The following is a 16,130-nucleotide window of genomic DNA, read 5'->3' as shown; positions in this document are numbered from 1 at the left end:
CTTTTACAAAACTATGATTATATTTGCTTTAAGTAAAAATGCTTTAAAAAAAATCTGGACCAACCATGAAACACCTCAAAATGTAAGCATTTACATTTCAAATTTAATTCTGGTACGTATTTTTGGCTTTATAATGAGTTCAGGAAGGAACAAATCAAGAATGTGTTTATAACTCACATGGACATTACTCACCCACATTTGGAGGTTTCACATAATTTACAGGTAGTTCTGGAGGTCTGCCTCTATGTAGAGCTGCAAAAGCAGAGCCATTCCATAGTGTACTCTTACAGTCTATACAAAAAGATTCAAAAGTTAGTCAAGGCGTAGAATATTTTTCAAACTGTACTTCAGAGGCAAATGTCTATTTTCAATTTCATTTGTTGAAATACATTTATAACTATTAAAACCACAATAAGAAAATAACATATATATGTTTAAACATGCTATAATCTATATTATGAAAGGTAAACACCAATGCCTTCATGTTATCATCAGGATATTTTATTTTCTGTGCTGATCTAGAATCAAAGCTCTTATTATACATATATTTGAGTCTTATGTAAATATGTCATGGATTAATAAGGTTTTAAGTTTATATTGGTCCCCTTCTGGATCTTTAGGCTTACACATGTCTACTCATATAAAACTGTATAAGCAAGGAAATGAATACAGCACAAGTATGCCAGGTAAAGTTCAGAAATTTATACTTTGTGTATGCTCATGTTATAGAGTGACTGCCAGTACTGTAACAGGTAACAACACTACGTATCAGGTGAAAACTGAGTAAAAATAGTTGTGTTTTTGTCTTTAATGTTTATGTCAAAATTCAAGCAAATATGAAATATTCCTAATAATTCAACTTTGAAACAAAAGTATTCTACTAATCTCCCGAAAGATGTCAAGCTACTGAATTGAAGAATTTCCTTAAATTATAAAATGAGATAATAAAAAACTGGTATCATTTATGCAACCATTTCTTTATCTTTGTGAATTAGGATTTTTAAAAACATTTGCTAAAAAAGCAAAACAGAAATAAATTGGTTGCTGGATAGACCTGAAGTATTTAATTCATTAAGGCATCCTTAACACCTAATTACACATTTTTATGTTCAGAAAATTCTATCTGTATAATTTACATACTGGGGTTCCACGTAAAACTTTGGGGAAGACTTCCCTGGTAGTCCAGTGGTTAAGAATCCATCTGCCAATACAGGGGACACAGATTCAATCCCTGGTCCAGGAAGATTCCACATGCCATAGGGCAACTAAGCCTGTGTACCACAACTACTCACATGAGCTCACATGCCACAGCTACTTAAGTCCTAGAGCCTAGAGCCTGTGCTCCACAACAAGAGAAGCCACTGTAATAAGAAGCCCAAGCACCAGAACTAGAGAGGAGCCCCTGTTCACCACAACTAGAAAAAGCCTGCACACAGCAACAAAGACCCAGTGCAGCCATAAATCAATTAATAAATTAAAAAAACAACTTTGGGGAAAATCTGTAAAAGAATGAAAAAGAGTGGAGTAGAGAAACTGTTACTGAAAAATGAAGGATTGATACTTTTGTTTAAACATCTTTAAATATAAACATCTTGACAGATAATAAATTTACTTGTTATGAAATACCCCTTGTGATTAGAATATCAAGAGTCAAAGATTAAGAACATCAAAATGTAATGAAAGAATATTTTACATATTTATACTGTACTAATCAAAGCAGTGATCTTTTGAGATCTCTATTCCACAGGATTACAAAGAGATTTTATATTCTTTACCTCTACAGTATTCACTGTTTTACAGAAAAGGGCTCCATTTAGGCCTCTAGAAATTTACTTGTACACTAGGAAAATAAAAACAAGACTGGCAAGATAAGAAACACTAGAATAAAATTAGTATTTAGAAAAGCCTAGGAACATTTCATTCACATAAAAATATTCCTTTCTCTAAAAACTGTAAAAATCTTACCTTTGGCATCCCTTAACAGAGACTGCCGACCAACACCGAGTAATGTCTGTACCCCAGGAACACTCTGAGGGATCTCCTTATCTAGTAAGGGACCAATCCGCTCACAAATTTTAAGGAGGTAGTCTGGAGGAATGTGTGCATTGGCTGCCACCTAAAAAGCATAAATAAAATACAGGAAAACAAATTTGGTTTAAAAACATTACCAAACTGCTCCAACATAGAACAAAGTACAATTTTAAAGTACACAACAAGGAAAATAACATTTACAATATTTAACACTTCAACAAAATTTAGGAAACAGCTACAAAGAATTAAGGACCATTTAAACAAATATTAACATGTAAATTAATTTTGGGCTCCAAAATCACTGCAGATGGTGATTGCAGCCATAAAATTAAAAGACGCTTACTCCTTGGAAGGAAAGTTATGACCAACCTAGATAGCATATTCAAAAGCAGAGACATTACTTTGCCAATAAAGGTCCATCTAGTCAAGACTTTGGTTTTCCCTGTGGTCGTGTATGGATGTGAGAGTTGGACTGTGAAGAAAGCTGAGCACCAAAGAATTGATGCTTTTGAACTGTGGTGTTGGAGAAGACTCTTGAGAGTCCCTTGGACTGCAAGGAGATCCAACCAGTCCATTCTGAAGGAGCTCAGCCCTGGGATTTCTTTGGAAGGAATGATGCTAAAGCTGAAACTCCAGTACTTTGGCCACCTCATGTGAAGAGTTGACTCATTGGAAAAGACTCTGATGCTAGGAGGGATTGGGAGCAGGAGCAGAAGGGGATGACAGAGGATGAGATGGCTGGATGGCATTACTGACTGGATGGACATGAGTCTGAGTGAACTCCGGGAGTTGGTGATGGACAGGGAGGCCTGGTGTGCTGCCATTCATGGGGTCGCAAAGAGTTGGACACGACTGAGCCACTGAACTGAACTGAACATGTAAATGACAAGGCAGTTTAACTTACTTTTACATGTTTTGATTAAATCATTTGCTTAGCTGTTAATCTTATACAAATAAGTGTTACAAAACAGCAAAAATGAGCATGTCTAAAACCTAAAGAAGTACAAAGAGGATGGCTTAATTCTACTAGTACTTGATCAGCAGTGATAAACTAATCAAGAATCAGAGAATCTAGATTCTATATAAATGATAATGCAAACAAAGGTAGTACATCCATAAAACTCCCACTTAAGCCCCTTTAGGATCAACAGTACATATTTGCTTAATTAAAGCAGCACTCTTTCCCTAAAAAAGCTAATTGGTTTTCAAAAGAGTATAAAATTAATGATAATTTTATATACCATGTTTTAAACAACTAAGCTATATACTCAAAATTCGATGTAACAACTCATTTTTAAAACACAGTTTTTGAAGATGGTTAACAAATGCAGACAGGAATGAGACAATAAAACAACAAAAGTGGTTTCCATTTTTTATCTAAGCTAGTGTTAAAGTTACTGATGTGTTTCATCAATACCTAATTATTAAAACAGTAAACAGAGTAAACTAGAATATTAAAAATCCTTAGACAAAAAGAACATCTACATTCTCATCTTGACAAAAGGTCCTAAAATCTATCTAGTTATATAGTTACAATGCCAATCTTTATAAGTGCTATAGAGAGAGCAACACCTATGTGTGCGTGTACCTGCCATCACATAGGACACACATCAATATATTACCACCAAATCAAGAACAATATAGTACAAAAGATAATTTTGTAACTCAACCTTAATGATCACCAGCAGAAGAGATTTTGTCTGTTCTTGATAAATATTGGTTCATTGAATCAATGAATAAATAAAAACCAAAGTCTACTTATAAGCAATATCAGAAGAATTCACAGAGGAAAAATGTTTCTCCTATCAGATTGTTTTCTTAGGAAACACAGGTTGAAGAACTACAATCCAACATGTACGTAGGATCTGAGGATAAGCGATCCACTATGACTTTTTAAAATTACTTATTGCCAATTATCTTTTACAAACCCCCTCAAAAACCTTTTTTTTTTTTTTTTTCCCACATGACATGACATGTGGGATTTTAGTTCCAGACCTGGGATAGAACCCATGCCTCCTTCAGTGGAAGTATTAACCACTGGACCATCAGAGGAGCCCCCACAAACCAATTTTGATCTACCCAAATCACTGGGGCCTGCGCAACTGTCATAATGGTCAGGAAGAATGGCAAGTTAATCTGATTACTTTTCATTTGCATCTGGATTGGGACAAAGGATCAAGCAAATTCTTTCAGTTATTTCACACAACTCTAGTTGTGTTTCTAAGCAATTAACTACATAGAACTAAAATAATACATGCAATATTGAAGTCAAAGCAGGTGATGATTCAATTTAAAAGCCATTTTTTGTTGTTGTTGTTGTTACCTAGAGACACTGATAGGCTTCCTTTAAGAATCCACCTGCAATGCATAAGACCTGGGTTGGAGACCTGGGTTCAGTCTCTGGGTTGGGAAGATCCCCTGGAGAAGAGAAAGGCTACCCACTCCAGTATACTGGCCTGGAGAATTCCATGGACTGTATAGTCCATGGGGTCACAAAGAGTCGGACACAACTGAGCAACTTTCCCTTTTCAGAGACACTGATATCCTAGAATCCTAGTTTGTAATTCATCCTCTCCACAAGAGGGCATTCCTAAATAGGCCTACACACAAATATAATTAGTACTCCCTAAAATATATACATCACAAATAAAAAAGCCTTAAAATACAGCATATTAACATCTATAATAGTCTGTGCCTTTTTCCCAAAAAAAACTGTCTTGTGTAAACTGGGCTTCTGTTAACATTTTCCACCAAGTAAATATTATAAGAAGGCTTTACACATGATGGTAGTTGATGTCTTCAGGGGCATTTTCTTTTTCTCATTTCATTACCATCTCAAGAGTTACAAAAAGCTAACTACCCTGGAACTTGTAATATACAGTAATATATACCCAGAAAATAGGAGTTCTCTGATATGAATTTTTAGAATTACTGTCTTATAGAAACCTGTCAGATTTATGTCTTTTTTATGATTATATAAATTTTATTAAGAATCAAGCTAATACAATTATGTGGAGTTTGAAAATAAAATAAAATTAATTAAAAAAAAATAAAAATAAAAAAGGTTTATGACAAAAAAAAAAAAAAGAATCAAGCAGCAAGAAAAGGACAAAAAAATAAATAAATATAATCTTACTTCAAAAAACCCTTACTACTTAAAGTTGAATATTCCAACAATTATGTCTTAAACTGAAATCTTAGGCCCCCTGGCTACTTCATTTTATAAAAACAATGATGTTTAGGGACTTCCCTGATGGTCCAGTGGCTAAGACTCCAGGTTTGACCGTTGGTCAGAGAACTAGTTCTCACATGCCACAACTAAGAGTTTGAATGCTATAACTAAAGATCCCACATGCAGCAACAAAGATCAAAGATCCTGCCTGCCACAACTAAGACGGATGTCTGTGTACACCCAAATAAATAATGAAAACAAATTTTTAAAAAAATGATGTTTGATTTTCAGGTGTGTGTGTGTATGTGTATGTGCGTGCACACACGGGTGTGCACGTGCACGCTCATTTCTGTCTGACTCTTTGTGACCCTGTGGACTGTAGCTACCGAGGCTCCTCTGTCCATGGAATTTTCCAGACAAGAATACTGGAATGAGTTGCCATTTTCTCCTCCAGGGGATCGTCCCAACCCAGGGATTGAACCTACGCCTCTTGTGTGTCTCCTGCATTGGCAGGTGGATTCTTTACCATTTGCACCAACAATCATATAAACTTTTTATCATTTCCTCAGTAATTTTAAAAAACAGAATCATTAATTGAGCAACTAAAACAAGGCTCATCTACTCTTAAATTCTCCCCCTTGAAAATCTGCATTATAAACTATTAAATTTTTTCACAAGTTTGCTTTTCACCCTATACAACAGAAACATTACTCAACTTCTAGGCTGCTGCTGCTGCTGCTAAGTCGCTTCAGTCGTGTCCGACTCTGTGCGACCCCAGAGACGGCAGCCCACCAGGCTTCCCTGTCCCTGGGATTCTCCAGGCAAGAACACTGGAGTGGGTTGCCATTTCCTTCTCCAATGTGTGAAAGTGAAAGTGAAAAATGAAAGTGAAGTCGCTCAGTCGTGTCTGACTCCTAGCGACCCCATGGACTGCAGCCTACCAGGCTCCTCTGTCCATGGGATTTTCCAGGCAAGAGTACTGGAGTGGGGTGCCATTGCCTTCTCCCAACTTCTAGGCAGTCCCATTCAAAAATTCATTCCTCTAAAATCAATAAAAATTTGATTATAAAACAGTACTAGAGGAACATAGATTCTATCAACACAATGGCAATAACAATATTTTTGAGTTTGAACATGCTCTTCTCCTTTAAATAAAATTAGCAGGCTTCCAGACTTTATCAGCACAGTTCTTGCAATAAGTTTCTTCTAAATCAAACTTCAGGACTTTTAAGTGGTATAAACGTTTACTTCAATGCATTTTCTTTGATTAAAGCTGGAATTTCTTAAAGGTGATCTTTTTAAACATAAGAACTCTTATCTACACTCAGTAATTATATTTCTAAGTTTTTAAAAAAATTCTGTATTAGAATTACAGGTGAATATAATGCAATATATAATAAAATATAATATCAAAAATATGTATTAAAATATTCTATGAAATTAATGCCTTATTAAAAGCCATTTTTTGACTAAAACTCAAAGCATTCTAATTTCAATTATTTAACCAAGTTTCTCTTTCTGGAATATAATGACCAACAAGTAACAGAACAAGTGCTTTCAGATTGGAAGAACAAAACCATTCTCTAAAAACACAGTTCAAGAGTATAATACAAACTTCTGCATTATTTTGTAAAAAAAACTCCAAGGAGTTAAATTATAAAACTTTTGAACTGGAAGGATCCTTATATATAATTAATTCCACATCTGAGTAGGAAAAACAGATTCAGAGAAGTGATGTCCAATGTCACAATGAATGGATAGCAATCTGGGTCTCTCTGCCCACTGTTATTTCTATTACTGCCCCATTAAGGCAGCTGAAAAATAATGGTAATTAACACAAAGACTGCAAAAAATTAAAACTATAAATCTAAATAAACTGAAAGAAATTAAATGAAACCTAGATTATAAATAAACCTTCATAACAGGAAGACTAGCTGACCTAAAGAGCAAATCTAACAACTGAAATTACCACACTTCAGAATCATTATGACTACTGAGAAGACCAGAGAGATCCTACTAGTCATAATTAGTTAAAAGAAATCCAGTTGGGCACTGAATAAAACACAAAGGGTCCCTAATCTCAGGGGGCCAGGCCTGCACCAAGAGCTATATTTGAAATACTAATTTTCTGATGGCCATGATAATATTTTTACTTTGGCGTTTTGAAATAATAGGATCAGACAAGTAACTAAAAAACGAAGAAAACAGAATTGTGTATTTTATTTTCTAACTAAAATCATGACTACACAGGAAAAATGAAGAATGAAACTGAGAAATATGCTCAAGAAGTAAAATGCAACATTTTATCTGAGATTTAAAATGTTCTTTTTTCTGGTGGAGGAGGGGGAAGAGAAAAAGCACATGCATAGTTTATCACAGGACTTTTTGATATATAGGTACAGAAAACGAAACAGATTTTGAAAAATACAGCAAGGCTTTAAGATAAGCATGATACTCTGAAGTCTAAGAGCCTGAATTACTCAGGTTCTAAAACTGACTAGCTGTTACTCCTTTTGGGAGTGTGACACAGTAGAAAAGACTTGGATTTGAATTTTTCCAGCATCCCCAGGCTCCTACTTATGTGACCTGCAAAGTTATTCAGCCTCTCTGACTCTGAGCTCCCTCATCTGTAAAACAGGGAATAATGATAGCTACTTAATATTATTTGTAAAACAAAACAAAACAAAAAAAAACCATTCACTTATGCGTTCATTCATTCAGATGTTTAAAGTATAGGGATATAATGAAAGATTAAATTGCTGCCCCAAGAGAATCCATAATCCGAGTTGGGAGAACTAGTAGATAGAAACAAATCAAATCTACAAGTGCCCAGAGGTTTAGTACAGAGAACTAAAGGAATAAAGTACAGTACCTCATTCACCCTGGGGTAGGGGTTCATGTCCAATTTCACACCTGGATTCAAAGTGAAAGTTAACAAGAGAGACAAAGAAAAAGCATTCCAGGCAAAAGAAAACACTTTGTATAGTGCCTAGTACATATATCTCCTCAAGGTTTAAGATGTACCTCCACAACATTAAGTTAAAAAAAAAAATCAAACCCTATCCAAAGTACCATCTGATTTTGAAGGAAAAAAATGCATATACTTGTACAAAAAAGAATGAAAGAAAACATTAAAAATTAATAGTTTATTTTCTGCTTGATACATTCCAATAAAATATAAATGTCTACAATATTGAATACCTTTATAATTTCAAAAAATTTGTTTTAATATTTAATGAATTTGAAGGAGAAATGAAAAACTGGGCAGCAAAGGAAAGAAAACAGGCCTTCCCGTTGTAGTAATAATACTGGTTAACAGGGTGGGCTACAGTGTTAAGACTTCCTATCACTTTCTTTTGAAAATATTAATCATTGTTCATAGCATCTTTTTATTAGTTTTAAGATTTCCTCAGAAATGAAACAGGCAGAGCAATCCACCTAGGGCTCAAGTATTCTCTGGGTTATACTGCCTCAAGAAAGTACTAAAAGTACTATAACCTTGAGGTCAGATGATATCAAGACAAGAACTAAGGACCCACCCACATTCTAGAAGTTTCTCAGGAGAGAAAGATCCAATGAAAAGAACTCCGTACTAGCTAGCAGATTAGCATATGTAAAAAGGCATATACCATGAAACACTTTTTTAAAAAGTTAAGAAAATTGAACAAATAAGAACTAGCTAATTATAAAGTGCCATGGTAGGTACTAAAAGGCATAAGAAAAACACTTTCAACAAGGTAATACAAAGTACAAGAAATAAATTAGCAATCATGTGTAGAAAATAAGATTAGGATAAGAAGAAATCAATCAGAAGGGTTGAGGATCCGTGCAACAAGACATGAGAAAAACAGCCCCCCACTTCTTAAAAATCAGTGAATACTGTTCCAGTATTACACTGAATTATTTTCTATAATTCATAAAAATGCAAATAACACTAAATATCTTGTGATATAATGATCATTCTTTGTTTGACTTAACACAGATGCACTTCAAAAACACTCATTTTGGGCTCAATTCTGACACTTTCTAAATGCTCTTTTTTTAATATTACTATTATATATGCCCCTTACCTTATAAAAAAAAAATTACTAGGAAAATTGGGTAGTGATAATTAGCTAGCTAAGAAAACATAAATTCTGGGGTCACAGTTCTTCAGATTTTAATGCTGGTCATTCAAACTCTCTGTTCTATTTTTAAAATATAGTAAAATGTAGTAACCAACTTATTTGTACTCATTTGCATTCTTTCATATTTAACTCATTTGGTCTACATAATAACCTTGCAAAACAGGTAGGGGTTCTTATTTTATAAATGAAGAAATTGATTCTCTGAGAGGTTAAGTAACTTGCCCAGGGTGGCTCAGCAAGTAATGACTAAATATTATGGCCTTTTCTACTACCCACAAAATTATATTTGAAAAATGTTAAAGGCATCTGTAAAATATGACATATACATTAAATTGACTTTAAATTACTATTTTAATCCTTACAAAAATTTATTAATCAATCAATAACCAACATCAGTAAAACTTTAACAAAAACACACAAACTAAATAGTCAAATGTCACAAAGGTTCTTTCGGGACAAAATTTTATAAGAAACATTCATCCAATACAAATTCTTATTCTCTTCATTTCCTTAATACCATCTCATTTGTACTGAGATACCAGTTTTCCTAGGACTAATGAGAAATCTCCAAAGGGATTTTAATCACTGAAAATGTATTCCTAGAGCCCAAGTGTGGGGGGAAAAAGCCAAAGATCAATCCAGATGAATAGCTAAAACTGATGTGGCTCAAGCAAATCAGTACCGAAGAATATCAGTTTCCAGACACTGATTGCTGTCTGCCATACCTATCAGTTAGCATTATATCCACAAGGGGGTCAAGCAGCACAAGCCTTTTGGTTTCCCACAATGCATTCTGTTCCTAACTATGGCTGTGTGTTCACATAACAGTTAATAAGTCACACATGCTTAAATTGCTTCCACACTTAGAGATGCAATAACCATGCTACTAGCACTCAAAGATCATTCTACAGTTCTACTGGACAATTTAAGCTATTACTAGTAACTAGAGAACAAGAGCTGGGTAAGAGGAGAAAAAAATACACGTATGTCTGTAATTCAAATGTGGTATTTAAAAGCAGTTGGTGAGGATCAAATGAAATAATGTGAAAACATTTTTAAACTTAAGTATGTTAAATGCAGGTGTAAATTCTTATAATGGCATATATCACCATAGATGTATTACTTTTAAAGATACGAGTGAAGATTAAAATCTTGATAAAGTTTTCTTTTTTTAATATAGCATAAAACTGCTTCAAGTCTTTTCCATATAAAACAAAGGCAATACAATCTATGCCACTCCTAATGTAAGCACTAATTGGGTGCTTTCAATTCTATGGATGAAAAATGCTGAATAAATGTAAAAATATACATCACACCTAAAGATAATTATGTCTCTGGTTCAGTCTTATGATAGAAGTACCCACAAAATGATTCAAAAATCTTAAGGTATGTCTTTAAAAATGTTCCCAAGTCATCTTTCCAATATGTAAAATTTGTGTATTAACAAAAACTATCCTCACTGCTCTGTCATTCCCAATGATCATCCCAGTAAAGCTCCAAGGAGGAAGCAATAAAATAGTGAACAATTCAACAGGGTCACCACAAATGAAAGGACATTTGTAATTATTTAAATTATCTACCTTAAGAAGAAGCAAATCTAATTCTATTATGTTGTAAATAAGTCAAGAAGAAATAAAGAAAAATACTCAGATCAAACTTCAGAAACAATCATTCTGACTTCAAATCTCTCCCTGTATTATTACAAAACTCTGAAAGTTAGTTTAGAATTTTCTAATGTCATAATCAAAAATGTTACAGTTCAACATATACTGACAAACATTCACCAAGACTCTTCTTTAAAAGGCACTTTATATTCCAATATGTTGATATTTGGCTGCAAGTAGGTTTAACAAAAAAAGCACCTTTCCTGGTGTTCCAAATTATAAGTAAAAACACTAAATCAGATTTAAGAAAGAAAAAGAGGGATTTTTAGACTATGTAATAGTAACAGTAGTAATAAGTGCTGAAGTAATCCAACATATTATCTTAATATTCTTCTGGATAAATTAAGTTAAGCGGTATAGTTTTTTACAATTCAATTAAAAATATACATATGGACAGAAAGGCAGGATTTTTGTTTCAAGTAAGTAGTATACATGACTATGCAACTTCAGTATTTTGATATCCTTGTTTATACTCCTTTGCCTCTTTATTATGCACTTATATTCTTTCCTTTTAATATCCCAGTACATTTTAAGTTTGAAATTCTGCAATATAATTTAACATATAAGGTTACACTAATTAATAACACTTTATCCTAAATTTCAATCAAAAATATGTAGCTAAATCAAAGATAACAGTTTAAATCCATTGTTCTAACAGCACTTTAAAAAATACCCCAAGAAAAAAATCCATCTCTCCTACAATGAAGCCACTCAAAATCTCACATCAGATTTGAAATCATTTTTATCAACAACTGATGAATCTAGCAGTCTAACACTACACACTCAGTTCTCAGCCATTTCTTTTCCTTCTGTTCAAATTCTCATTCAGCTCTGCTTCATCTCCCCTTACAAAGAAATCTATAGGTAGAGAACAGACATATGACTAAAAATAAAACCATATTATCAAAATGTATTATCCCTAGAAAAATTGGATCCTGGTGTAGAAAAATAAAAGCGTATATGTACAATATAAAAATTAAGTTAAAAACAAAAAAAATAACACTATCTAAACTAAGGATAATATTAATAGAGAAATTCTGTGTATATAAAAATTAAAAATGTATCAGGAATTATAAAAACAATAAATTAAAAAGATAAAGGTGAAAATCAAGTATACACAGGAATATACAAATTAACAATAATTTAAAAATAACTTGCTAAAGTAAAAGCCTCACTAACAGAAAAGAGCTAATTAAATAAATAAAATAAAGAGGATTATTTTCACCTATTAAAGCCACCAAAAGATTTTAAAAATTCATTCTAAGTATCTAGATGGTTAGATTATAAATTAGTACAATCTCCTGGAGAGCAATTTTATAATATATAAAATGGATGAGACCCCTGACCTGATAACTCCACTTCAGAAATATAGCCCAGGAAAACTGGGGAAAAAACGGGAAAAAGCAGAATGACTACTTAACTACGCAAAGATATTAGTGAAAAACTGCAAGTAACCCAAATGCTCAACTAGCAATTGAGTTCTAATCACAGCAACTTAAATAAAACTGAACCTTTCCTTGCCATTAAAATAACAATAGCTATTCAAATATAGATAAGTATATGTAAAAGTGTTAAGAAAACATAAAGCATGAAGTGGATACTTATTGCAAATACATGAAAATATGCCTTTACAATATAAGGAAAGGAAGTCTAGTAAACTGGGCTTTGTTTAGTTTTTTGTTTTTCTCTGTGTGTGTTTGTGCGTATATGTGTGTGTGGTTAGAAGACTGTATTTTTAATACTTTTGATGCTCATTTCCTTTTTACCACATCAAGTTAATTTTTAAAAAGTGTTTTCCTTTTAAAAAATGCTACTTGTTTAAAATGGTACACTTAGAGACAAATGTTAACCAAAAAATTTGTCAATACAGCTTAGTATGAAGCACTATTTTCAAAACCACATTAGTCATGAAGTGTTAGAACATATTGGTAGGCATTGTTGTTTTTGCCCTTTTTTGGCAGGACTTCAGTCCAACAAAAAGTTCTGACTACAGATTAAATAAACTGGAAATACATGCAATTTTTCAGAAATAATTTTTATCCGATAATTTTTGCCATTAATAATAGTGCAGATGATGGAGTTTATCCTTATCGCAAGTATTATACCATTTTCTGTGCTTTGCAAAACTAAAAAATTTAGATTGGGTAATTAGCATGGCTTCATTCTTGTAATTTAATACAAAGAAAAATCAAATGAACACCAAAGTAATTTAAATATTGTCTTGCTGAAAGCAAACTTTAAATTATGTTATTTATATTTAGAATCTACCATATCCCTCCAACTTTCTTTAATTTTCCTCCATTCGGATCTTATCGGAAGGAAAAGTGGCTGAATTTAGATTTTAGCAACATCATATCTTTCTCCTTCCACTTCCTTCCAACTGACTGTGCCAGTGGATAACACAAGGTAACACACCCCCCCCAAATAAAAAGGATCACCTTTTTGTGTGTGTCAATGCCAAACAGAAGATGCATTTACACTATGAATTATATCTATAAGACAAACAACAGTCAATCCAAAGCTTTTGGTCCTTAACTAAACTATATTCTATTTTAAAATTTTAAAAACCATTGTTGTCTCCTTGTAAATCCCAAACCGTGTTTCATTAATCCTCAAAAAACGCATATAGTTCTTATCTAGTGAAATTTTAACTACACAAACGCGATTTAATAATGACTAAAGCTATTTTCTAAAATCTGAGCTATACAAAGATTATGCTATTATTCCGCAGTCGATTATCTAAACCTGGCAAATTTTGGAATTGGCTCTAAGCTCCCTATTATTTTTAACTGTGCCGTTTTTCTCTAGTCCCGTGTCTGTCAATTCCCCTTCGGAAGCCCCTTCGCAGTGCCGCCCGACTGCTCCCCACTAAAAAAAGGCTAAGCCTGGCCTCAGTTCCCGTATTTTAAGCCAGGACCAACCAGAGACCAGATTTCTTCCACTAATCCGGAACTCCCGGCTGTTACCAACGCTGTCATTGGCCAGCGTCAGTCCTTGGTACGTGCCCCAAGATAACCCCCGGGTTTCTCTCCTTTTTCCCCCTACAATAGGCCTTTCCTGATGTTTGTAACATATTTATAAACCACAATACGGCATCTCTGATAACCAACTCACATTCTTCAAAGTTTTCGGGTGGAAACAAACGAGGCCAAGGGGAGGGCAAGATACCTTTTCTCCGACTCGCCAAGAGGGGGGAAGGGACGTTCATCGGCTCAGCACCGAGCTCTAGAGCCGCGTCGGTAGAAGGGTCGGGGGTATGCTGGGGGTACAAGGTGGTGGAAAGGGAGTGAAGAAAGAGTTGGGTTGAGTTGAAATGAAAACTTTACTCACCAGATCCTCGAAGCTTCTTCGGTGCTCTCTCCCCTCCCAGTCTAAGCGGCGCGGAATAAGCTGGGGGCCGGCAAAAAGAAAGGGTGGAGGGGGCAACGATAAAGGCCAAGCCTCTGCTCCGCATCAACCCGACCCAGCTTGGGTCCGGGTCCTCGACCCTTGGCGTCTTTATTTCTCTGGCCTGATAGCTGTTGTCTCAGAGCTAGACGACTGTGGGGGGGAAGGAGGCCGAGGAGGAGGAAATCCTGAAAAACCACCTCCCACAAGCATAAAATGGGGTGAGTTAGGACCCCAGAGATATCCGCCCCCTTTGAGGGAAGGAGCCGGTTCACCCCTGTAGCAAACAGCTATGAGTGCCCAGATCCGAGGCTCCCTCCCAGCCCTTGCCCTCCGCCCCTTACTTGCCCTCCCCTTCCTCCAGTCTCACCCAAACCCTACCCACCTCTTCCCGAAGGGGCTACGTACCTGATGCTCCTCGAGTTCCTGCACTAGCACCTGAGCAAAAGGGAAACACGGATTATGACGAGCAGCTCGGGCCATCACCCATTCCTCCCTCCCCAATTCGAACCCAGCCGCTGACTGTAGAGCTACTCAAGGCCGGCCTTTACCTCAACCACAACGAAACCGCACACTCTGCTGCCTCGATTTCCCCATTGGAACCATTCCCCAAGACTCCCAGATCTCCTTCCCCTTCTCACCTGAGCGGATTTGTTGCAGGGTCCGGATTGCAAGAATCTAGCGATCAGGTAATACAGCTCTGAGGAAAAGGAGAGGGGGGGGGGGTGGGAAGAGGTTGAGAGGGAGGCAAAGAGAAATAGAAGCTTTTTCAAAAGAAACTGACAGCCGCCGCGCTAAGCCCCCATCCTCTTAACCCGCGGACACAGCCACCCACCGGCTTCGATCTGGGTAGGTGCCGCCGCCATCCTTTTCCTGGGGGGGTTTGGGGGCTTCGCTCCAGAGGGGCTGGCGGGGGAGAGTGGGGGCGCTGTCTCTATTGTGGTGAAGCCCCCATGCCCAGGAGTCCCGCCGCTTCCGCCGCACTCCGCGTCCCAGTTTCGGTCTTTCTCGGATTCATCGCATCACGTTTCGACCCATAGATATTCTAGCCCAAGAGCTGAGGAGGCGGAGGAGGAAGGAGAGTAAGAGAGAGAAGAGGAGGGAGGAGCTGAAGTGTCGGAGGGGTGGGCGGGGGCAAAGGGGGTGGAGAGAGGGGAGGGTAAAAACTGTAAGAGGTAACTGCAGCGCTCGTTGTTCCCCGCCAGGGGCACTAACGCAGCCGCCAGTCCTCCTCTCTCCTAGACGGCCACGGTTGCCTAGCTACTACTCCCAAAAGGAAGGGGAGGTGCTAACTGATGGCCGACGCTCTGGCAGCCGCCGCAGAACTCGGTGGTGACGTTCCCTTCCGCGAGCGGCTGAAGCCGTTGCCCTTCCTGTGAGAGCAGTCAGGTCCTTTCCTGTTAAGGACTTTTCCCTCTGGCTGGTGATGAGGGACTTATGAGGAGCCAACTTGACTCAGCATCTTTCTTAGATTTCCTCACGGCACCAAAGTGGCTTTATTTTTTTGCCTCTCTTCCACCGAAAGGAGGTTAGCCGCTAAAGGATCTTGTGACTGAGAAAGAAAAGGATCCCCTACTTCGTGGTCACTTGTTTTTCTTTAAAATGGTTTTTGTACGGGATGAAAATGCTGTGTAGTTAGCAGTCCAGAGGGCAGGGCTCATATTGTTACAGAGAAAGAGCAGGTATCATATGTCCCCTGGTTCTGATAAATATTTCAGGAAGAATTAGCTGTCAGACATGAAGCATTTT

General features: G+C 36.3%; 1 protein-coding gene across 3 annotated transcripts in view; it reads right to left on the bottom strand.

Annotated features, from left to right (window-relative positions):
• The window catches only part of BRWD3 (bromodomain and WD repeat domain containing 3), a 156,857-nt gene extending 141,396 nt beyond the window's left edge, over positions 1-15,461 (bottom strand). Inside the window, exons 1-6 of one of the 3 annotated variants that reach the window (XM_019956005.2) lie at positions 15,217-15,461; positions 15,023-15,081; positions 14,790-14,819; positions 14,325-14,384; positions 1,966-2,116; positions 193-291 (exon numbers count right to left, since the gene is read on the bottom strand). In XM_019956005.2, coding sequence (XP_019811564.1) covers positions 193-291; positions 1,966-2,116; positions 14,325-14,384; positions 14,790-14,819; positions 15,023-15,081; positions 15,217-15,247 — 430 coding nt within the window. In that variant the 5' untranslated portion in view covers positions 15,248-15,461. Of the gene's footprint in view, positions 1-192; positions 292-1,965; positions 2,117-8,075; positions 14,687-14,789; positions 14,820-15,022; positions 15,082-15,216 lie in introns of those variants that run through there. The other 2 variants (XM_070783702.1, XM_070783703.1) reach the window with 2 other exon arrangements.
• Between the last annotated feature and the right edge of the window lie 669 nt (positions 15,462-16,130).

This window comes from Bos indicus, chromosome X (genome assembly GCF_029378745.1).
Source record: "Bos indicus isolate NIAB-ARS_2022 breed Sahiwal x Tharparkar chromosome X, NIAB-ARS_B.indTharparkar_mat_pri_1.0, whole genome shotgun sequence".
Taxonomy (NCBI): Eukaryota; Metazoa; Chordata; class Mammalia; order Artiodactyla; family Bovidae; genus Bos; species Bos indicus.
Note: the sequence above shows the minus strand (reverse complement) of the source record. Positions and strands in the feature narration are given on the sequence as shown.